General features: G+C 49.1%; 1 protein-coding gene across 4 annotated transcripts in view; it reads right to left on the minus strand.

Annotated features, from left to right (window-relative positions):
- The window catches only part of HID1 (HID1 domain containing), a 28,978-nt gene extending 7,271 nt beyond the window's left edge, over window positions 1-21,707 (minus strand). For all 4 annotated transcript variants that reach the window (XM_086624138.1, XM_086624137.1, XM_086624135.1 and 1 more), the window contains exons 1-12: window positions 21,642-21,707; window positions 13,488-13,637; window positions 10,999-11,169; window positions 8,156-8,269; window positions 5,191-5,297; window positions 4,609-4,725; window positions 3,631-3,853; window positions 3,173-3,229; window positions 2,937-3,077; window positions 2,432-2,522; window positions 1,627-1,778; window positions 261-339 (exon numbers count right to left, since the gene is read on the minus strand). In XM_086624138.1, coding sequence (XP_086480264.1) covers window positions 261-339; window positions 1,627-1,778; window positions 2,432-2,522; window positions 2,937-3,077; window positions 3,173-3,229; window positions 3,631-3,853; window positions 4,609-4,725; window positions 5,191-5,297; window positions 8,156-8,269; window positions 10,999-11,169; window positions 13,488-13,637; window positions 21,642-21,707 — 1,468 coding nt within the window. The remainder of the gene's footprint in view (window positions 1-260; window positions 340-1,626; window positions 1,779-2,431; window positions 2,523-2,936; window positions 3,078-3,172; window positions 3,230-3,630; window positions 3,854-4,608; window positions 4,726-5,190; window positions 5,298-8,155; window positions 8,270-10,998; window positions 11,170-13,487; window positions 13,638-21,641) is intronic.
- Window positions 21,708-23,474: the final 1,767 nt, after the last annotated feature.

The following is a 23,474-nucleotide window of genomic DNA, read 5'->3' on the forward strand; positions in this document are numbered from 1 at the left end:
TCTGCCACCTCAAAGGGGCTCCGGGGACTCTGCTGTCCCACCTTCTGCACCACCTGACTGAGCCCAGGCAATAAGCCTGCAGGCAGGTCTGATCTGCAGCAGGCACCTCCAGCACCGACCAGAAAGGCTCAGTTTCCACCAGCAGTCGCTGACACTGGTCAATGTTAAGCGACACAGGTAGGACCGCAGGGAGAGGGGAGTGAGAGCAGCCAGAGCTGTCCCCTCTGCGGGCTGTGGTTTCACACACACACAGTGCTTACCGTTCACAACGATGGTGAGCAGGCAGTCAAAGAGAGGCTGCAACCGCTGATGCCCACTGGTTATGATCTTGTGAAAGACCTACGGTAAGGAAGGAGTTCTTGAGCAAGGTACCTTACTGAAAGTATCCTCTCAACCAAAACCAGCACCGCCCCCACACTAATCGCTTCCTGACACCATTCCCTCCCAGGCAGGGCCCTACATGCTCCACAATTACACAGGTGGGGAAGGCTGCTCTCACTGCACACTTACACTCCAGGAGTACAAGCATTCATTTACAAGGAATCCTTGGGGATGTGATTAGGGCTCTACAACACTGCAAATAGAAACTGACTGTGAGCTGTTCCAAAATGCACAGGCAGCCTGAAGACAAAAATAAACCACCAGGAAGTAAGAAACATCTTCATCTCCAATGGATTTGGACTCCAAACTGATGATAGTTGCTTGAAAAGCCACAGAACTAACCATTTCACATTTGGTTCTAGCGCAAACTTGTAACGCAAATGTTTGTCCTACTTTTCTTAACTATACTCTCAGACATGGAAAGACTCAACTGCCTCACAACCAGTTCAGACATTCCTAATCTTGGCCTTCCCACCTCTAGCTGGCATGCCTTTAGAGAAGATCTGAAGCATAATGAAAATACAGAGATGACCTAAATTTTATGGAATGTAATGGCAAAACACATAGTGTCAAGAACAGTTCTGTTGGGTACATTTCTTCCTACTCCTTCTAACAGGAATCTCCTTTCAGAGGTTAATCAGAAGCTGCTGAGAGATTCTTCTCTGGCAAATGAGCACTAACATGCCAGGAGGGTACCACCTGAGGCTAGTACTGCAAAACACACAGCTGTTTGTCGGCAGTATTGTGACCCTCAGCACTACAGACTGAAAGATAAATGAAACCTTGCAGCAACCCAAAGTGTAGGGTTGAGCTTGGTATCACTGGTGTTCCCATTACGACAGATGTGCTCCACACAGCTCTAGTGACTTGGGACAAAGCCAGCAATGCAGTCAGATCTCCTGCCTTCCCCACCTGCAATCAAGTCTGGCAGAGAGCATGCACCCATCCCACTCATGCCAGTCCTGGAGTCCTTTAGACACCAGTCCAGTGCCATCCAGGATCCTGTTCTTTGGGATCATCTCATGCAGATGAAACTGCATCTTATGCATATTCTCCCTACCAGATACATAACCTCAGGTTAACAGCATGCAAAGATCCCACCCATGCTTGGATGCATTCACCTTCTAACTACTCAATGGGCTGTCAATCTAGGGAGGATGAGTATATTGAAGGAGGACAATTATTTGTGGAGGTATGAAACGGGAGCTAGGAGGGACAGACAAGAACTGCTGGAGCTATACTCACTATGATAAGCAGATCTGCATGTGTCCCTGTGAAGACAGGGATGTCCATAGGCACTCGTACGGAATACGGCTTGTTCAGTCGAACCCCAAAGTTGCGCTCCCCACTGAGAAGCAGGAGGATAAAGACCCCAATGTGCATCAAGCCCACTCGCGCTGCAGAAAAAAAATAAAACAAAAACCCACACATCACAGCGAGGCCACCGGACTCCTGAAGACCACAGGGCAATGAGGAGAGAGGAGAAACGCTATGGGACTGAAAGGAAAACTGCACAGACCAGACCATACTGATAAGGGACATCTCCCACAGAGCTCCCTCCATTGCCAGTACCAGTGTCCTTCCCAAGCACATCTATGGGGCCAGTACAATGTTAAGTCTTGGATAGATCATGGTTTTCTTCATCATGTTCTTAATGTAAACCCATGACCACAGTAGGAAAGATCTGACTTCTTTCCACTACCCAGTGATGGATTTATGCCTGATTTACACCCAAGACAAGAGCAGATTGTTCATTTCACACTCTTCATGGGGTCAGGGACATAGTTTTCGACAAAAGGACTCAAAATAAGCTAACACATGGTAATGATCTCCTTTCCTTCTGTTGCAGTAAAGAGCATGTCCTGCTTCTAGTCCATTACAAACATTAACATCCAGCTAACTGGACCACTCTACTCCACACCTGCAGAAGGCTAGGAATACACACTCAAGATGCTATCGCATCTCAGCAGCGGGGAGAAAGCATCTTAGAAACATTCTAGCTCAACTGTCAAGCACAGATTATCCCAAATATTGAAAATAATCAACTTACACTGGTCTGCTCTGGCATCATTGAGAAAATACAAGATCGGGACAAGGATGTCCAAAACATCACTGCTCTTCAGCACAAAGAAGAGGAATTTCTGGAAGACAGGGGAGGATTTCACACAATCACAAGCATATTTGGTTTTCTGCACCATCTGCAGGACTAAGGTCAGGTAGCCTCACGCTAATTAGTCTTTCAAGAACATTAGAAAAGCTAGTGTATGGACCAGGTCTTCAACTCCAGTGTTATTTGTCGAGTTCTTGTAACACCTGGTCTTGCATTTACCTCAAGCACTGACCTTCAGGAGCTGCAGCCTCTCTCACAAGCTCTCCATGGAGCCAGACCCCACCAACCCATCCAGCAGGGAGCAGTGCTGCTGACCAGAATACCACAGAGTCACTGCTAACTACCTGCCCACAGCTCTTCACCAGGGCTCAGTCCAGCCAGAGTCACGCCAGGCTCTGGGCAAAAGGCAAGGTGTGGCAAAGCTCAACAAGAAGCAGATCCACACCTTGTTGAAGTCACAGAGTTTCCAGAAAAGGACGAGGAGTTCCTGATGGAATTGGATCTTCTTGGCAGAGTTTGGCAGGTAGGTCTGGACCAGCGGGTTTGATAATAAGCGGGCCACTCCTTTCAGGATGAACTGGAAATCCTGCCAACAGACCAGGAAAGAGACTGTGGTGGGCCCAGGGCTCATGCAATCAGCATGAAATCAGACAGGAAATAGTTCGGGCAGGAGCACCTTACCTCCTCTCGGTGTATTCTTGAGAGGTAATTCACAAACAGATTGTCTGGTCCGGGAGGCTGCTTTCAAAGACAAGGAGTGAGATGCTTACTGGCAAGAAGGTTTACTCAGGAAGTCAAAGTGTAACCACTGGCTCTGGGGGCTAACGTCTCTCATTTCAGCTTTCCTCTCCGAATGATCCAGTTTTAAATGCTAGGAGACAGAGCATCTCAGAGAACAGTAAAGTCAAGGGCTTTTCACTTACATGCTCTTGATTCAAACCAGTGACCAAAACCTAGTGGTTTGATCATCTACAGCTGTTTAGTGACCTACAGGAAAGAAGCAGGAGTGGGCCAGAGATAGCAGACTACAAGGACAGGAGTGGTGCTGAGCCCTACAGGCCAACATTCAATGCAAGCTGGTGTCAGAGGACCACAGGGAGTTCAGGAGAGCAGCAAATACAGATCCCAGTGTCACTCACATCCACATCATCCATGGCCGTGCCAGTGGTCGTGCCATCCACTGTGGGACTTGAACTGGTGGAGCTGTCATAGTCCAAAGTGACAATCAGCACCTGGGCTGCCTCCTCTACCAGGGGCTCACGGTAGTCAGAGAAAAGCAGGTGATTGTAGGGAATCCCATAGCCCACCGGGTCATAGGCACAGACGACGTTCAGCAGTGAGGTGAAGAGTGGGAGTGCATGCCTGGGGAGAAGAAAACATTCTCAGAAGGCAGAAGCAGGAAGCAAAAGGTGCTGCCTTGAAGAAGAACAGGCATTTCCCCAAGAGCTTGGGGTCACGACAAAACACTAGCATCTTCTCTGACCTACAACAGTGACCCATGACTGAGTAGCCCCAAGACAAGAGCTAACACTCCAGCTCCCAGCTGGTCTCCTAGACTACAGCTGAGAGGGAAAGGGAGGTGAAAAAGGCTGTGTGGCCTCCCAGAGGAATCTTGTGCAGCAATGTGAAAAAGGGGACAGGACTTTAAAGCTCTCTAGACTCTGGAAAGACAAAACTGTCTGCCTTCAGCCAGGACCGTGTACTCCAAGATAAGCAACTGTCACCTGACGAGCTGCAAGTCGCAGAGGAGACGATGCCACCAGAGGGCAGCACTCACCTGCCACCAACACCCACCACCCACTGCAGAGCCACGCCACCACCCTCACCGGGCAACAGGGTCTACAGCAGGGAACAGGATCTGCTATTTCCCACACGACAGGGACCAGTCCCACATCAAACTCCAGTGAGCACCATGCTCAGTCTCTCCTTTTGCTGCTGAGGAACAATTCTCACTAAGCAGAGATGTTACTGGGGCGTACATAAGACAGGGACAAAGAAAAATGGACAACAGCCCCTAGATATTGGAGGTAGCAAGTCCCCATTACCAACATACACCATGGAAGAGAACTGAACATATTTCTCTCCCTGGCACCCAGTCCCCCACTCTTCACCCTCACCTGTTCTCTGTAGAGCAGAAGAACTGCACCCACGGGTTGGCGTTGCTGCTGTCAGAGGAGGGAGGCAGATACATGGCCTCCGAGAAACAGGTCAGCAACAGCTTAAGCAGCTCTGTCCTGAAAGAAAGGGAGAAGCAGCCATGGCCTGGAGCCATTCAGGAGCCAGGGACTGCGTACAGGAGGCACAATCACCACAACAACACATAAGGAAGGCTCAGTCCCACCTAGAAAGTCCAGCCCATGGAGAGCTAAGCCCATTTCATTTCATAAGCAACACTGCTGTCATGGGTACAAAGCTCAGCAGAATTGCTGCCTTATGAAAAAGAAATACAGTACAGAGCTCCTAGGCATTTTCAAAGCATCAACATTTTGCCAGTTCCTGTTGCAGCCACTCTGACCCCCGTATCATACTACAAAAAAATATTCCAAAGGTCAGTTGGGTTTTTTTCTGTATCACCAGTCCTGTTAGCTCAGAAAGAAACAAGAAGAAAGCCCCCTGGGAATCACAGACACCCGAGCCCATCTGCCCCAGATCCTCCTCTCCTGAACCCAGCTTCTTTCCATTCTGCCTTTGCCTCTTACCTATTCAAGTCATGGATGTAGTTAGGCTGTGGAGAATGAGCAAAGCCCACTCCAGCCTCCCAGATGTACTCACAGCTGTCAATGGAGTGGATATCTTCTGCTGTGTCCTGTGGGGAGAAATAATAGGTCAGACCACAGAAGGCAAGAGCCAGAGTTGACAGCGCTAGAGGTGTCCAAGGCAGATCAGCACCTCTCTCTAGAAATAGCAAAGAAACCAGCACAGAAGCATCCAGACACTCATACCATCCAGACTGTCTCATAGCAGCCCCATCCATGGAGCACCCCTGATAGAGGACCCCTTATCTTCAAAAGATACTGAGCACCATGCAGAATGAGGCCTTTCCTCTAGCATGCTAAGGTGCAATGCTAGCCACCTCCACTGGGAAGGCTCACCTGATGCCAAAGGATCCAAAATACATTCTGTTCTCCTTACTGGATGCATCACCATCTCCTCTCTTTTCCTCCTTTCTCACAAAACATAGCCCAGGTCAGGGCTTTTTCCTTTGCAGATCAAGAGCATCACACAGGGGTTCAGTTCCATTTGACACCTCGACCCTATTTCAGAGCAGGTCATGCTGAGTTCACCCACATAATGGTGACTCACAACGGCTGCACCCCAAAGGCAGAAGCAGCAAATTAACCCTCACCAATAACAAAAGTGGATATGATTGCAACTTGCTTTTCAGAGAGTATAGCAAGAAGGTGACTGCAAATATGTTATTTCTCCTAGTGAGAACCTTCCCCATCCCTCGACAGGGATGGCATGACTCTCAAACTCTTGCTTTGCAACCTGAGGAGATGAACCACAGGAGTTTGCCACTCTTTGTCATGGTCAGTCAGGTCAGGGTTGAAAAAGCTTTGCAGAGACAAGCAGCCATTGAAAACCACCTGCTGACCCTCCAGGAATGACCAGGAGCAAGGGCCCAGATAAATATGTTTGCAACAAGTACACTTGGCACACTTTGGCTGTGTCTTTTCTGGGGTTTAATTAAGCAAATTCTGCCTTTTTTCCTCCCTGCACTTGGGGAAAGCAGATCAGAGGACTGTTTCTATTTGCTCTGGGTTTCCATTGCATAACCTCCCTCCCACAAAGGCACTGATCTCAGGACCTTGTTTGAGGGTAACCAAGATGTACTTATCACCCCAACCACGACTCCCACAAAACTAACATGTTGACAGCAGCTACTGCTGACACAGAAGCAACTGCGGCTTCTTCCACAATCTGGGCTTTCCCTGCCTTGCTACTGGCTTCCTACAGACAGGCTGGAGCTCACCTGCTGTCAGGTTTCTCACCAGGCTCCTCAGAACAACTCTTGATGAGACTGGAGTGCCCAAGACCTCCCTCCACAACCAAATCTTGAACATCTCCTGCCAAGCACAGGCTTCATGGAAAGAAATGCAATTACATCCACAAACCTGCTTCTACCGTGCATGGCTAAGCAGGAACACTAGGAGGAGACAGCACGTTACTAGCCATCATTATAGCAGTTCCCCGGGCCTGAAGAAGCAGGTGCTGACGTCTACAAAGAGCTCAGCCTTTGCAAGTAAGTGATAAAACACAGAGATGCACTGTGCATGACAGAGGGATCCCAAATTTCTAGCCATAATTCCAGGGCTGACTTCAGTAGGAGGGCAATCAGCAAAAGAGTATGGGTCACTCCTAGGACTTCCTTGCGATTCCCTCCCAGCTCTTACTCTTCGTCTTTACTCAATTCTGGTTCAGCAACTATCCACCACCACCTGTATCTCTGGGGCCGTATCTTCTGCCACGAGCATGAGGTGGTTGTACTCATCCCTGCTCTTAACCTGCAGTCAGACCCAAGAGCGCAGCTCAGACCAGATCCAGAGAGGGAAGAGAGTTAGGCAAAGGCTGCAGAGGCTGCAGGCAGCAGACAGGCAGCTATGAGCAAGGAACATACTGCATTCACGATCCCACCATCTAATTCAACTCGCCCAGAGCCCTGGAAAGCCAGGCTGGCTGCTGCCAAGGGAAAAATCTCAGGTGCGATGGGCGGGGGGGTCTCCCAGGAAAAACTGTTGTCACCTACACTTGTGCAATCAATCCCAAGAGACAACACAAGTCCATCACTTTCAGCCACACTCCCACTTACTCTTGGCACATACCTATGTGGCTCTGATCCAGCCTCACTCCTTCATCCCTAGGTGACAGATTTTAACCCTGTTTCTACTACCCAGAAACTTCAAGCAAGCAAATTACAACTTGGGTTTGTCAGGAAATTTTGAAGCCATCAAAATACACAGTGGTTTAGCATGTTCGTTTTTGATTTACTTCACAGCTATACCAAAAAGGAGGGCTGCCCGCTTTTGTTTATAGACTGGACCTACAACAAACACCATAGAGGAGTTGGTGAGAGGAGAGAGAGGGAGGAAGATGCCAGAATCTGTCCTTAGCACACCTGGTAGGAGATCCCCGCTTCAGGGAACTCCTCTGAAGTGAAGACAGTCACCAAAAAGATCAGAACACGTTTGTCTTTGCTGCAATGATATGAAGAGGGAGAGGAGGTGAAAAGCCACAACAGAGACCACCTACTCATTCACATCATAGCACCTGCCATCAGGCAAACAGCTGCTTCCTGGCCCAGACTGCACCAAATTGCCAGGGAAACAAGCAAGGTGCTAAAGGTCTCTGCTCTGCTGGCAACACAGAAGAGCGTTGTTTGCCAGCAGAACCACCTTTTCCTGAGGGGCAAGCTGCAGTGCGTGGGTTAGTGCCAGCAACTCCATTTGAGGCCCACCCAGCTGTCTCAGAACATCTGTTGAAACAGGCACAAACACCTCACAGCAAACCCGAAATGTTGATCAATATTAGTCACTGTGGGTTCAAGCTCAGCGACTCCGTATATTCCTGCCTGCAGGTTTGCAGGAAGCTGCTGGGATTTTCCAGGGTGGCCCCCATCATGCAGCTAATCTACCTCTGTGCCGATAATCTCATGATTCAACTTACCACCGTGCTCCTCCGGTGGCTCTGCACAGTGAAATCGGGACAGAAGAGCAGATCTGCGACAGCAAGGAGCAACGACTCAGCCAGTGGCCGGGCATTTTCATCGCCATCATCTCCCTAAAAGTGAGAAACATGGAAGAGTATTGTCAGCCCAGGGTTAGCGAAGAGCACACAGTAACACTAGTATGTTAGTTACTTCTCTTCACAGGAGAAGACACACTCCCCAAGAACACACAGGGAAGCAAGAAGTTACAAAGGAACAGGAAGGAGAAACACACAAAACCCAGCCAGTAGAGGAAAGAAATTCCCCGCTGGAAGGTGATGACTAAATAGGAGCAAGCTCTTTAATGACATCAAACTGAGCAGACAAAGGCTTAGAGATGTCAGGGAAACAGAAGAGTAAAACTGGACCTTGCCACGTGGAGGTGCCTGACTTACTGAAAACAAAAGGAAAGGGAAACATTTAAAGAGAAGAGGGTTTTACAGTTATGAAGGAGAGTGATTTGGATGGTGCACAGAGACAGCAACAAGAAGCCAGCCAGCAGCAATAAGGTGTAAAACCTCTCAAAGTCCAGCACAGGCTGCCCAGAACTGGAGGTGACAGGCCAGGAGAGGCCACGTGCACTATGCTCAGCAAGGGGCTGCCTCAGCCTGCCATGGCAGAGCAAGCATGACAGCAGAGGGGATTGTGCCATCTCCAGTGTTTAAAGCAATCACTCGAATCATGCATGGCTACTCCTCTGCAGCCTTTGCCACAGGAAACCTTGCCAGATCTTCCCTGTCAAACAGCATCCTGGATGGGAGGCCTTCCCCACCACACACTGGTGCTGGAGGGAAAGGCAGGGAGCAGGAATGGCAGGAGCTTATCTATCTCAGCCAGGCCTCTGTCAGCCTGTGCACGACACACGGCTCTTAAATCACAGCAGGCAGCTAACGGAGATAATTGCCTGTGCGGCTCTGACGTCTGTCTCAGCGACAGCAGGAACACTACTAACAGATCCCGGATGTAAGGAGAGGCTCGGAGAGGATGGATGGTGCCAGCACAGCAAAGATGCTTGTACTTGAGCTTGCAGTCAGAGATAAAATGACAAGCATTAGTGTCCAAGGGGATTTTTTTCTCCAAGAATGATCTTTGCTAGCATTGTCTTGGCTGCCAGAAAAAGTCCCTGCAGGCTCTGGGTACCACCACACCCAAAATGGGTAACACATAACAAACCAATAGATCTGTACACAATACAGACTCTCTTACAGGAGGAAGGCACTCATGCTCCAGGAGCTCTGCCATCCATCACTGCATCATGGAGGAGACAAAGGATAATTGCAGAGATATTTACTAATGGTCCAGGCATACCACCATCTTCCCCTTCACTTCCCAGGGAGAAATCGGTCTTCAGACAGAAAAGCAGTTGCCCCTAGATGAGGCACGACCCCACCTTCCCTGTTGTCTCAGGGTTTCATGTTATCTCCTGCCAGACAGCTCAGCCAGCCTTACAGCTGCTTCTGCACATGGTAAAATGATGGAGCACCCTGGACCACAACAGCTCCACTGACAGTCAGGAGACACAATGCAGTAGGAGAGCTCCCAAATTCAGCACGTATGCACTGGACGGGATTGCCTTGGGGTGACCCCACCACTCTAAGGCTGAGGAACTCTTTCCTCCAACTGCTGAACAAGGTGGAAAAACAGTTGTAACAGAAGCCTGGCTGGATCAGAGTACTAGGCACCCCGTGTGTTCCTTCCCAAAACTAGCTCCTCCATTGTTAAGCCTCTCCAGTGCTTCCTGGCCCCTGCAGGGATGAAAGGGTGGACAAACACCACCCTCCCAACCACACAGATCACATAACATAGCAAAGACTTCTCTTTCCACCACACAGAACTTCCCCTTGAAGTAGCCTCAGGTGAAATAGATTAGAGGTGACAGGCAGAGACAGCGCAAGGTGCAAGGTTTGTACCAAGGTACAACTACTGCCAATCCTTTATAACCTTCCCCAAAAATACTGCAGTACACTTAATGCTCAGGGGAAACCACGCTCTGCAGCACAGCCGCACTGACCTGCAGATTCAGAAACTCGTAGCAGAGTGCTCTCTATGCACAGAGCAGGGAGCTGCTGAGGGAGCAAGCAGGTAAATTCCTGGCCTAACTCAACTGTGCTTGCAACACTATTTCTCCTACGTGCAGGAGATCCTCAAGCACTTTCACACGTAGCGAGGTTCAGAGACTCCCCTAAGGTTATACACATCACTGACAGAGCCAGAAACAACACCTAATTCTTTAAATCTAACTCTTTAACCATCCTTGCTCAGTTGTGGGCTTCACCTATCAGGCTAGGCTCTGCTTAAAACTGTATCACTCAACTCATAAGCAGGGTATTGAGTCATGATGCTGACAGCTTCTTCGGCACTATTTGCTTTAAATGTGACATTGTAAAATCAGTGGAAACAACACTCTTTCAGTTTGACTTGAATCTTAAATCAAGTTCAGTTAACGGAATCAGGTCATTTCAGTTTTAGAAAGTCATACAGCCTTTAGTACCACTCTCATGTTTGTTTCGATTCACACCTTCAGTTATAATGGAGAAGCCTTCCCTCACATACCAGTGCTCTCCCACAGCTACACACCCAAGTGAAATATTCAGATGATGCAGGAACCTGCACTAAACAGCAGCTGAAGGTGAAAGAAAAAGCAGCAAGACTCAAAGGGAGGAAAAGGACTTAGAAGGTGCCACCTAATTTCTGACCAAACAGAAATAACTGGAATAAAGTTGCCCCTAAAAGTATACAGGGTCTCCTCGCCACAGCCTCGCCTTCACCCTCCAGAAAGACAAATAAGTGCCAAGAGACAGACCCCTCCTCGGCCAGCCCCAGGGACAGTTGACCAGAAGAAACCTCTCCAGTCTGGGTCCTCGAAGATGTAAGGCAGGATACGAGTGAGGAGCCGGCAGCAGTTCAGGACGATTTGCCTCTCCTTCTCCGTGTGGCAGCCACTCTCTGCTCCCTGCACCAGCTTCTCCACGGCCTGAAGGAAACAAAACCAAGACAGGTAGCGTTAGCCTGGACACAAGTCAGCAAGAGTTGGGCAGGTCTATCCTGTTGGTGACACCCTCACATGGAGTTATAAGCAGCTCTTGGAGCCCATTTTCCCCGAATTCAACGGTACAGGTGCTGTTGCTGTTTGAAACACTGCAGAAATAGGGTTAATGATCTTAAACTCATCTTCTTGAATTTCTACTGTCCTGCTGCAAGAGACCTCACGCATCAGGGCTAATCCATGCTGCACACGTGTTGTGCCATGTGAGACAGACAACCAGAGCACCAGAAGGCTCCTTCCAGCACTGCTCCATGACACCACACACTGCCAAGAGCAGATCAGATTAATCAGCCGCATCAGGTACACGAGATGCGGGCAGAACCGAGGCAGCAGCGCTGTGCTGCATGGTGTGAGGCACTGGCAGGGGAAGATTGCACTGAAACACACAAAATCTGACAGATCCGTATGTGCTGCTGTGATTGCAGCAGGGATCTCTCCTGACTCGGGAGGCGGGAGCTAAGCTGCTGTCTGTGACTATTAAGGTACCCTGAGAATAGGTCTGCTGCTCTGGAAAGAGCTTCGGGGCTGAGTCTCTGCAGTCCTTCCAGTCACTACTGAAACTGCTAATGGAGACAGTCACGCCGGGTTTTTCAGACTAGGAGGTGGGTCTTGCCAGGCAGCAACCATAGTCCCAAGAGGCAGCGGCCGGAGGTTTTATCCGCAGATAGAAAAAGGCAGCTCCTTCCCCGAGAAGCTGAACCCACTCGCTCTTCTTCCCTGATCCCAAGGGGAAACAGAGGGGGAATGAAAGCCAAAACATTTACCAAGGATTCACCTTGCTGCTTTTTAATTCATGAGGTCATGTGTCCCTGCTTAATTTCATAGCAGACTGTCTGGGCCACTGACTCTGCCAGCCTGCGTCATCGCCTTAATGGGTATTTCAATGCTGTTTGTGTAGTCTCAGACAGTCCACACACTACTCTGTGACTGAGCTTGACCGTTTTTTCGGGCGCATTTATGACTCTGTACAGTCTGAGTCTCCAGCCACAACTGCAAATGACATTTCAGCCATGCCTTTGTGCTCTCCATGAACACGCAGCATTGCTAAGACCAGTGGCACATTGCACCTGGCACAGGTCAGGGCACGCAGCTTGGCAAAAGCACTGCAGGAGCCCACAGGCTCCTCTCACTGCGATATCCCAACACCTAGGGCTCCTGGATAAATAGCCCTGCAGCGACCAGGTCTCCCAATAGATCTGTTTCCAACAGGGAGAACAGCCCATATTTTAGTCTTGGTTTGGGGGGAAAGAGGACACAGAGACAAACGGGTTATGTGGTCAGTACAGGTCTCCTCAGCCCTTCTCGATTCCCAAGCTGCTGATTGCCAGAAGCCAGGAGTACCAGCATTAGGGAAGAACCATTCCATTTCTCCTAATTTTTGTGTTCTTTCTCAAGTATCCACTACAGGCATCTGTCCAAGGCACAATTCCCAGTCAGAGGTACCTTCAGCATGATTCAGTGGGTCTCAATCACATTTTGTAGAGCAGGAAAGGAAAACAGGACAACAACCATCTAAAACTGGGAAAATGCCATTCCAAACATTTCCAACACTACAAATTCAAGGCTACTCTTTGCATGGCTCAAATCAGGTGCATTATTAACACCTGCACTTTCCCAGGCAGAAAAAGTCTTGGACTGTTCCCTGAGCAGCATCAGCTGCTGCTCACCAGCTTGACAATTTGCCAAACCTGGCAGGGTAGGAAACGTGAGTCAATGTCCCTTGTGCTGCTATTAAGGACGTGACAACATCAGAAGCAGCATCAGGGATGTTCTGATGTCGCAGCAGAAGGAAGAAAAGTCTTAGGATTTCCCTCAAACTTCATCCAAGCACTTTTACAGTGACAAACTCCACATCCCTCTGGGATCTGTGAGCTTGAAGCCAGACTGATACACAGTGAGGAGCAATTAGACGCAGACAGGGAATCGGATGTTTCAGCCTCGCCACAAATATGCAGCTTGGTACAAAGTCACCCAAGTAGGAAGCACTTTACACAGCAGGCAAGACCCAAGAGGGCATGGTGAGACACAGAGGGGACAAGAGGAAAAAGGCTCCAAAGCGAGCAGCTGCCAGCCGTGGTCTGTGCTAAACCAAGAGAGGAAGGGCTGAGAGTCATCATCAGGAAGCACAGCATGCAGTGCAAGGAAATAATATGGTACCTGCCTCCCCTCAGGAGCCACAGCACTACTGATCCAGGGACAGCCCGCTACAAGCACAGTACCAAGGAAGAAGGCAGCACCATCCTTACCTTATAACACAAAGTTGCCAAGTTTGAAGGGGATTCTTCTCTCACTGCTCGAATCTCTGCAGCTGGTACAAGGGCAAAGACATCCTGCACTGAAGTGGCTGTGTCTGCCCAGAATTGGTCCCAAAAAGCATCATCTGTTGCCTCCACGGGCTGTGGAGAGACAAACAAGGTTACATATGCAGAGCTATCATTCTGTGAGGTCCAAACATCAGTGATTATGCCTGGCTTGGGAACAGGACCATGCCACTGTTGGCAGAGAACAGAAGAGGCTAAATAAAACATACTAGCACTGGGTTTATATCTCAACTTTTGTTACCAGGGCTTTGGTAGACTTGATCTCCTAAACAACACACCCTCAGCAAGAGGGTGAGCAGCAAGATATTTATGTGACCAACTGCATCAGACTGGGACTATCCAATTCTTTCACGGAGTTAAAACATACATGAGGCCTCCTGCTTGTCTGCAACCGAGGGTATGTATTACAAGGTCTGTACCAACATGCATGGGCCAGGCTGCTGTCCTTCACTCTGTCCCCTTCAGAGCAAGCCAAGGATGCCCTGAGCATGCACTGAAATTACTTCTGTTGTAACCAAAAGTCTCAAGGAAGCAACCAGGGACACACCTCACATTAGGGCACGAATAGACCCACGGAACCGAAAGACCCACCGCAAAGCACTTACGGATGCAACGGAATTGATCTTTCTGAATCAAATATTTATGAGGAGCTGGACTCAGTGCAGCCGGTCACTGCCAAGGCTTTGTTCTTAAAAAGCACTGTGTGCAATTCAAAGAGGAAGATGGAAGGAGGAGGCTGAGATACCAAAAGAAAGCAATCCATTTCAGACCTGCGGTCTGAGAAGCCCATCCCGCATGTCTGGGAACATACCTCTCCCCATTACCTTTTCTGGCTCCAGGTGCAGACAACTCCCTCTTTTACCAGCACTGTTGTCCCTTTTTCACAGTGAGAGAACAAGGATTCTCCTCAAATGCCCCCTGAAAGCCCAGTGCTAGGGATGCTGGCCACAAGGACAGTCTGTTTGCCACACTGCAGCTGGAAAGATAACGCTGTACAGCCAGCTGCAGAGTCCCAGTGTTATTTCCCCCAGCTTCCTCCTGACAGCGTGGCACCAACTCAGAAATCAAACTAACAATGATGACAACCTGGGAGTCAGGTTATATGTGGCTGAACAAAGCAGACTGGACCTCGCTTTGCCCTTTATGGCTTTGCAGAGCCAGAGAGCAGCGCTGGCCACTCAAGGTGAAGCGGAGGCTCAGACACACAGGGCCAGCGGTGCCTCCAACCCTGCGGAAGCACGGCAATGACCTGCCACTCCTCAAAAGGTGAAAACACCAGCACTGTTTGCTGAACAAGAAGGCACCTCCATTACACAACATCTCAGCCATGCAAAGCCTGGGAGCTTTGAACAACCAGGAAAGACTTAACTTTTCATCCAGCCTGGAACTGAGCACAGCTCTTCCCATCTAAATGCAGATACTTGCCGAGAGACAGGCATTGCCCAAACAAGGCTGGAAGTGTTCATCCAGCCCAAGCGTCCTGCTACAGAAGTGAGATAAATACATGTGTATTTATGCTGAGCAGTGCAAAAGAGAGGATCCACAGTTTCAGTCAGAAGAGGAAAAGGGAAGCTTTTCCAGAGGAGTTTCCCCAGCGGTGCTGAGGCATGGTGGCACTTTCGGCAGGTCAGAAAAGCCACCTGCCCGAGCACCCCCAGCCCTTGGCAAGGGGCAGCATCCTGCCTGCAATGTCCAGCAGCTCTAAAGCAAACAGCAGCTCTCACTGTGATAATCAGCCCCGTGGGTGGGTCTACCACGTCAGATCGGAAAGGGGCAAAAAATATGAATGAGTGTTTAACTTAAACAATTCCTGCCCACTCTGAGCTCTGCTGTAGTAGGCAGAAAACGTGCCCAGCTCTATGCTGTTTCTAAATGGAGCCAAGACATGACTCTGAGAACAGCTCATTCACAGCTCTGACACCAAGTGCTGCATTTCCTCCTTTGCCATCACCTCTGGAATTAACAGCCAGACTCTGCAAGCAGGTGACGTGTCACTATCACCCAAAGGCCAAAAAGTCAGAGGGGCAGGCAGGCAGCCCACTCCCCAAACTGGTATAGCAGGTTACTGCCCTGCAGCTCTCTTCCTTCACGCTCCAGTGCCACAGAGGCTGCTTATTGCTTGTCCTGGTCCTTCCAGCCATGTAATGAATCAGGCCAAGTGACTCCCCAGTCTTTAAAAACAAAACCAGAAAAAAAACAACCACAACATACATGTTTAGACATCTTCTAGCACTCTGTTCTAGTGCTGAAACACTCTTCATTTTATCACCTGGCCTCCAAAGCACATTTCCACCAAACCCCTTTCCAAGGGAAGAGCAACTTTTTCCAAAGGGTTCAAGACCACAGCTCCTCAGAGGGGATCTGTAGGAACAGCCGAGTGTTTACAGCCTGACTTTCATCTTCCTGAGAGTTTGAAGGAGCTGTGCTCTTTGTAACCTGGGCATGAAACACTTAAATGGAAGAAAAGCTATTTTGCAAATCTCATCTCTAATTACACTCCTCAAAAAGAGCCAAGTATTTGGAAATCTGACATATGTAATGCACGAAACGTCCTACACTTCCTACATCCCCTTTCAAACCACATACCACAACCGCACACATAATTGCCACATATACCTGCTGGCTGCCTGCCACAGCCACTCCCACCAACAACAGAGAGCAGCAATTGCTGCTAATTGGAGATCATGCATAAATAATGGGCTTCACTCTCATCTAGAAGGGAAGGAGGAAACCATTTCCCTCCAGCAGACACAGATCCCTTTACCTCCTGCTAGCCTGAGGCCTCCTCAGAGTTTGAACACAGCCGCTATTTTACAGATGGCAACACAACAGCTAAGACGCATTGAAGAACATGGTCTCCGAGTAAAATTACATGGAGGTAGAGGAGCGTAGCAGCAAGTACTAAAGCTGCAACATTGGATGCTGCAGCCACATTAATGTCACGACTGCCATCTTGGCATTACAGTAAAACACCGTTTCTGTCATTTTTAATAGCTGCAGCAAGTCAGGTCTTCATCCAACAGATGGTATCCTGTGTACAATCCCAGGACACGGATTCAGTATTGAGTCACTCACATCCCCACAGCCCCCCTGTTTTAATTAACTGTCTGGCATCATGAAGCCACTCGATCCACATAATATTCATCTCCTTGATAGAACATTACTGGATGTTTTTAAGCTGATTGTACTCTGCACACAGCATCTCTGGGGATCTAAATATTCATTTCCTCATGCTGAGCTCACCCAGCAGCCTGTATCTGCATATGGGAAATACAGAGACCTACAACAGTCTTGTTCACCAGTCATGGTTATCTTCATTCAGAAACATTAAGATTTAGTTACAAGTGTTGGTGTTGCACATGCTGCCGTAACAAATCCTGCAGCTAGCCTTGACAGTGCTTTAGCCAGAAGAGCTCACGAGCAGCTGAATCCTCACCAGCAATGTTGTGAGCTGGGGCCGCTCCAGATCCTCCAGATCAGCACAGATGTGTTCTCTCTTGGTGAAAGAGCTGCAGCACAGATAAGAGCGAGCCTGATGTTCCTCCAGCACAGTGCAGGTGACCAGCTCTGCACCCGCGGTGCAATGAGAACGAGAACTTCATCATTGCCACAAGAATCAAGGGATCGGTAGCTCAACTCTACTCTGGAAACACAACCGGCACGTCTGGAGAGCAAAGGAAGTTCCTGACCCGCCGCGGCGGAGGCTGGCCATTTACAGAGCCAACTGGCAGAGAGAGACGCTGCTGCCCGAACCAAGGTCTTCGCAGCAAAGGGAAGAGACAACTGCAGCACAGAGAGGTTGCTGAGAACACACTGGGCAGAGCTGAGGCGATGTGACATCTCAGAGGGGGCAAGGAGGGAGACTTTTGCCTTCAGCTCACCTGGGCGAGGTGTAAAGACCTCCCACCTGCACTCTGGCCACACAAAGGTGGAACCAGTCCTACTGGACACTTCCAGTCTTTATTTCCCAATACTTATAAATGTTGGGTTTCAGGTTCTTTAGAGCACACCACGCACACACACTGCAGGAGTCAGAAAAGGAAGACACTCAGTTTGCAAGCATCTCACCAGTTACTGAATGGAGAATCACAGCCCTGAGCAGGCAAACACCAGGCAAACAGGATACGTCACAGGGAACAGGAAAACAGAGCTGAGCTGACTCTGTCCTATAAACAGGAAAAGGTCCCAAGGCACAGCCTCCCCCCATTCCTTACTGTCCTCAGCCTGACGCTAGTACCGCCTTCGCTTTCTTGTTCCGATACAGCCCCTCACACACCCAGGCAGGGTGAGTGTTTGCACCCTCCTCCCAACCAAGAGCTCTCTGCACTTACACCTTTACATTGAATGCCCGTTCCCAACAATTCCTGCAACATGTCCCTGCCAGGGACTGTCCTTAAACCAATTCTGAGGTTTCTGCAAATCACCAGCCAAGAATCAAGGGGCCAAGCAGCCGCTAGTCTTGCTCACTGCATTCTCCTTTTGCTTCTTGCCAATGCACCAACTGAGCATCCCACCAGCCGAGACAGTGACGCACTTGGGGCAAGGACTCTCCTTTTTCTGGGACTTGACAGCAGAGCAGGGGTCTCATCCCTCACCAGGGTTTCTAGCCAGTACTAGGCAAGCTCAGATAATACGTAACAGCATGCTCATTTCCACCCCAAACGAGGCAGAACCATGGAGTCTAACGACCACAGAGCCATTCACGCAGCTCTTGATTGAGCTCTAGAAGATCAGGCAACCCTGCAGAGCCAGTGGATCAGTTTGAGGCAATTCACACACTTTTGTAGTACCTCTTTGTGAGCCACCGTGCAAAAGGAAAGTCTGAGGGCAGATTTATTCAAAACGTTAATAACGAGCAAGACTTCGTTCCTGCTGCCAAGGACAGCAGCTCCACACAAATTTCAGAGCAATAGTAATTTTTCCTATAGGATCTTTGTGGTCAGCAGTGCAGAATCAAGGAGAGGCTCCGTACGAGTCTGTCTCCAGTTCTCCGCTCCCACAGCAGAGATCGTGTTGCAAAGGAAACTGGAAAATGAGATTTGTGGAACTCTGGCAGGGAAAGCCTAGGACAAAAGTCAGCTGGGTGAACTGTTAGTTACAGCTTTGCTTTATGACAACAACGTTTCTTTTGATCAACCTGAGAGACTTGGATACTTGAATCAGGCTTGAGTATTATCAGGAACAGGTTACCAGAAACCAACCTCTCTCTGAGCACGAGATGTACTTTCATCAGCCTCAAATGAACAGCCTGTTGTGCTACTGCATTTGCACATCAGGAATAAAGAAAGGACCGGAGTTTGTCCCTGGTGTTTAATCCTTCCTGCCTCTTTAAAAGCAGAGGCATAGCTAGCATCCAAATATAACAAGCTGGTTCACAAGATCAAAATTTCTTATCTTCCAGTCAGTTGCTTGCAGGAATTGTTTACTTGCCAACTGGCTGAGAAAGTGTGTTTCCCCAGCAGTTAAGACTCCCAGCTTCAGCTCTCTGCTCTGCCACAGCAGCTGTCATACTCACAATCTATGTTTCCCTTCACCTGTTAAGCAGACAGTATTTTTATGGGCAATCTGGGAGGGCTCGCACATTTTCTATGATAAAGCACACCTGTTTTACTATTAAAAGAGTGGGCCTTATCATTTTAAAGGTGTGCAATGTAATGTAATATATACATATCACATAAAAATCCTAAAGCCCATTTCTCCATATGTGACTATAAATACACATCTATAGTGTAAATTAATTCTTTCCTTCTGGTATTACTGCCCTTTTTTAATCACTGAAATCATTCTGAAGTGATTTTTCTTTTTCAATACTCTTACACCTTCAGAGTGTCTCTTTGACAACTAAAAAAATCAGTTAAGTCAGTTTCATTTGTGTCTAGACTTGGTTCAACTTTCAAGTTCTGTGCTCCACATGTGCTACAAGCATTCGAGTGTTATGTTCTTCACAGATTTATCTAATTTCTTTTAAAATGTTCACATGGGAAAGCTCATATTTTTTAATTAATGAAAGCTTAAGAGATTATAAGAATTTATTTTTAGGAAAAATCTAACTTTGGTATCAACTCTGAACCTTCACCAGAGAGTGAAGAGTGCTTTCTCCTCAACCCTTTCCTTCCATCAGAGCCTTAGGAAACACCGCATAGTGCGTTACTACGCTCACGGTTTCATGTTACCGATGACTTGACGAAAATCTATTTGTCCAGCTACCTAATGTCAGAGGAGAAGGCTGAAAAAAAGGAGACACGCTGCTGAGAAAGCAAAGTGTATTTTGAGCCAATAGCTTTGAAGTGGGGATTTGTCTCCACCCATTATCGCAGCCTGGTCTGAAATCAAGGGTCTCATGGACTAGGAGGTTACAGGGAGGTTGCTGCTGGTACCGGCTCAGAAGGCTCCGGGAGAGTCCAGTCACGCATCCTGCACAAGCAAACACCAGTGCCCTTCTACGGTATGTAAATATGGGAGCGCCAACACCCCACCCTTTTTCCACATGGCAGTTAGTCTCACCTAGACCACAAAGATGTGAAGTGAACCCAGCCAAGAATGAAGCTTTTTCTCCTTCCATTATTCGGGGCCCCAGTGAACCTTCTTTCATTACACACGTCAATAAACTGGGGGAGGGGAGCACTCTCTTCTTGGCTGGCGATATGAAGGATTGCCTCATACAGGATTTTCTCTGTGAACAGTAAACTGAGAGTATCCCTATGGGCTTAATTTCAAACCCCCCCCATCTCACTTTGCAAGAATGTTTCCCAGTGGAAGAAGAACAGTCCAAAGCTGAAGGCACTCTGAACTACCTGGCATCCAGAAGACACTTTGGAAGAATCCCTTCAAATGTTAATTTATCCCACTTCTCTTTTTGCCTGGGGATGTAGTGGAACATCCACAATTGGAGGTTTCTAAGAACATGTTCACAAAAGCCATTTCTGAGCGATGCAGATAGAAGTGATACTGCTTTACAAAGCATAAACATGATTTCTTCCAGCCTTTCTTTCTATAATTCATTTCCCAGTCCTAGTCTTCATCTCTTGAGTTCTCACAAATTTTCTCCTATTGCTCTTTACCCCTTTGCATCCATACCCTTTTCTTCTGAATTCATTCCCTATCATTAAATATGTGATGTGATATCTCAACAGAGCAAAATCTCTGTTCCTTAAACAGAAGGACAGTCTACTAATTTTCTGCCCGTGTGCTGCTGCTGGGCTCCCAATTTAAGACACAAACTAAACTAGCTCCCAGGACATAAGCAACATCTGTTGGACCTCTGGGCAATCACCTTCCCTATACATAGCCCTGACTTCTTTTCACTTAATTCCTTCATTTCTACAGCCTACAAAAATAAAACATTATTTCACAGGTCACAGATGGAAGCTGCTTCTGCTGCAAAAAAACTCACCCAACAGCATGGTTGGCCTTTCAATCGGCTATTACCCCCAAAAACAGGGCAGGATTCTCCACCAATTATTCAGCGGAAAAAAAAAAAAAAAAAAGACACAGAAAAGGGGGCACTGGCAAACCTTGCGGTGATGTAAACCTGCAGCTGAACACACGAGGAGCTGTGGACATCCCTCACGCCAGCAGCGACTCGTCTGCCACCCCAGGACGCCGCTCAGCGAAGCGCACGATGCCCGAGGGGGCGAGTGCCGCGATCGGGCACGGCCCTGCCAGACCCGACAGCTGTCCCCGGGGACCGGCCGCTGTCCGAGGCACAGCACGGCCTCACGGCGCTACGCGCCCCTCCACACACCCGCGACACGGCGGACAGGACCAGCTTGCCCAGACCCCCCCATCGGCTCCGCAGCCTTAGGCACGGCCCCACCGCCAGCGCCCGGGCCAAAGCCGGCCATGGCCGAACCGCCGGCGGTGCTGTCACCTCCGCCCCGAGCCCCGCGGGCCCCCAGCTGTTCCCAGCCCAGCGGGCTCGGCTCTTCCGAGCACCCCCGGCCACTTCATAGCTTGGGGGGGGGGGGGGGGGGCGCGCCTCACAGCAGGTGGGCATCTCCCGACATGGCTGCCCCCCCTCACCTCACCCACCTCCCGACATGGCGGCCCCCCCCCACCTCCCGACATGGCGGCCCTCACCTGGGTCTTGGTGGTGAGCTGGATCACCGCCTTCCTGAAGTTGAGCTTGGAGTCGGCGCTGCCCATGGTGTGCGGCGCGGCTCGGCGGGGCTGCGGCCTCCGGCAGGGCCGGGCAGGGCCGTCCCCTCACGCCGCCGATCCCGCCTCCCCTCCCCGCGCCGCCGCTGCCGCCATCCCCCTTCCCCGCACCGGCGGCTCTCCCTCTCTCCCTCCCTCCTGTCAAACCCGGCCCTCCCTCCCCTCCTCCCGCATCCCTTCCTCCGCCCACGGCCGCGGCTCCTCCTCCGCCGGCCGTGCCGCCACCTTTCCGCTCCGTGCCCGCATCACTCCCCTTTTTCCCTCCTCTGCAAGCACCTTGTAACAAGCTCGCTGCGTGTGGTGGACATTAACCCTGATTAAATTCCAGCTACCTGCAAGGAAAAGATGTTTTATAACCCCGGGGGCCGGGAATTCAGGATTTGGCCCTCACCGAACACCTCAGAGCAGCTGTCGGAGGTGATCCAGTGTTGCCTTTGAAGCTGTTGTCACCGTTTTCATCACCGAGCAGCTCTCTGAACGGCACGCAGGTCTTTTCAGTGTCACTAAGTTACATCTCAGCTCTGCAAACCTCCTTTCTTCCGAGGAAAAGAGGTAATTCTAATCATTCTGCAGAGGAAAGCCACGGGGCAGACTGTGGGAATTCTTATTTCTTGGCATATAACCTGTACGGAAATCACAAATGTTTGGTTATATCGAGTGGCGGGTCAGATCTGAGACATTACTGTAAAACCTACAGGAAAAAAATATTTTCACAAAATCATGTCACCTGGCTTTTGCTGCCAAACAGCCTAGAGCTTTGCATTCAAGCACTCGCTCACTCAATGTGGCTACACTATACAGATAAATGATAACAATTTATGGTTAGGAAGAGAATACTTTTCACAGGCTGTTATTTTTCACAACTAACAGAACAGTTCAGCTGGAAGAGACCTACAACGACCATCCAGTCCAACTGCCCAACCACTTCAGGGCTGACCAAAAGTTAAAGCATATATTAAGGGCATTGTCCAAATGCCTCTTCAACACTGACAGGTGTAGACAAATTAAGATTTTCCCACTTCTATACTAAAATGACTTAGACAAAGATCTAGAAGCCAGTGAGAGGTGGCTTTCTACCAGACACACCAAAAGCGTTTGATTAACTTTGCTGAGTTATAAACGCCACGTTAAAAGAGACTCCTTGGTTCTGGTCTGCAACAGCGTTAAGGCAGAAGACTTTCCAGGCAGTTACTGAATTTTGAGTGTGTAGATGTGTACAGAGAGGTCTGTGAGGACAGCAGGGGAGAGGAATGATCTGCAATTTCTCTCTTATTCCCTGATTTATCTCCCTCCTCTGCTGCTGTACACGAGAGCTGAGCACTAGCCATCAATTTCATCATCCAGGAGCTCTCAGCTGCCTGTCACTGCAGGATCAGACGAGTTTTCTGACACAGATCCCATATTTTCTGGATGCACAGTCTGCTGCTCTTGCGTAAACATCTTATATTGCCTTTTCTGTAGGCACCACTGCAAGGTAATGCAATCAAGTATAAATCCAGAGAGTTCCATCGTGCAGAAGGTCAAAAAAAAAAAAAATCTAAACCCACTGTCACACAAGTTAATTTGGACCTTAGGGTCTCAGATGGATTCCAGAGCTGACAAGGACAAATAAACCCTCTTGGATCAAACTCCACACTAGCAAGCAGGAGAAAGGCCACCTTCTCTAACCCTTATTCCCTTAACAAGTACCAAAATCCCAAATCTTTTCTGAACCTACTTGTATGGGAAGACTTGTATGAGTTTCTTCCTCAGAAC

The sequence above is a fragment of the Tauraco erythrolophus genome, chromosome 20 (assembly GCF_009769465.1).
Source record: "Tauraco erythrolophus isolate bTauEry1 chromosome 20, bTauEry1.pri, whole genome shotgun sequence".
Taxonomy (NCBI): Eukaryota; Metazoa; Chordata; class Aves; order Musophagiformes; family Musophagidae; genus Tauraco; species Tauraco erythrolophus.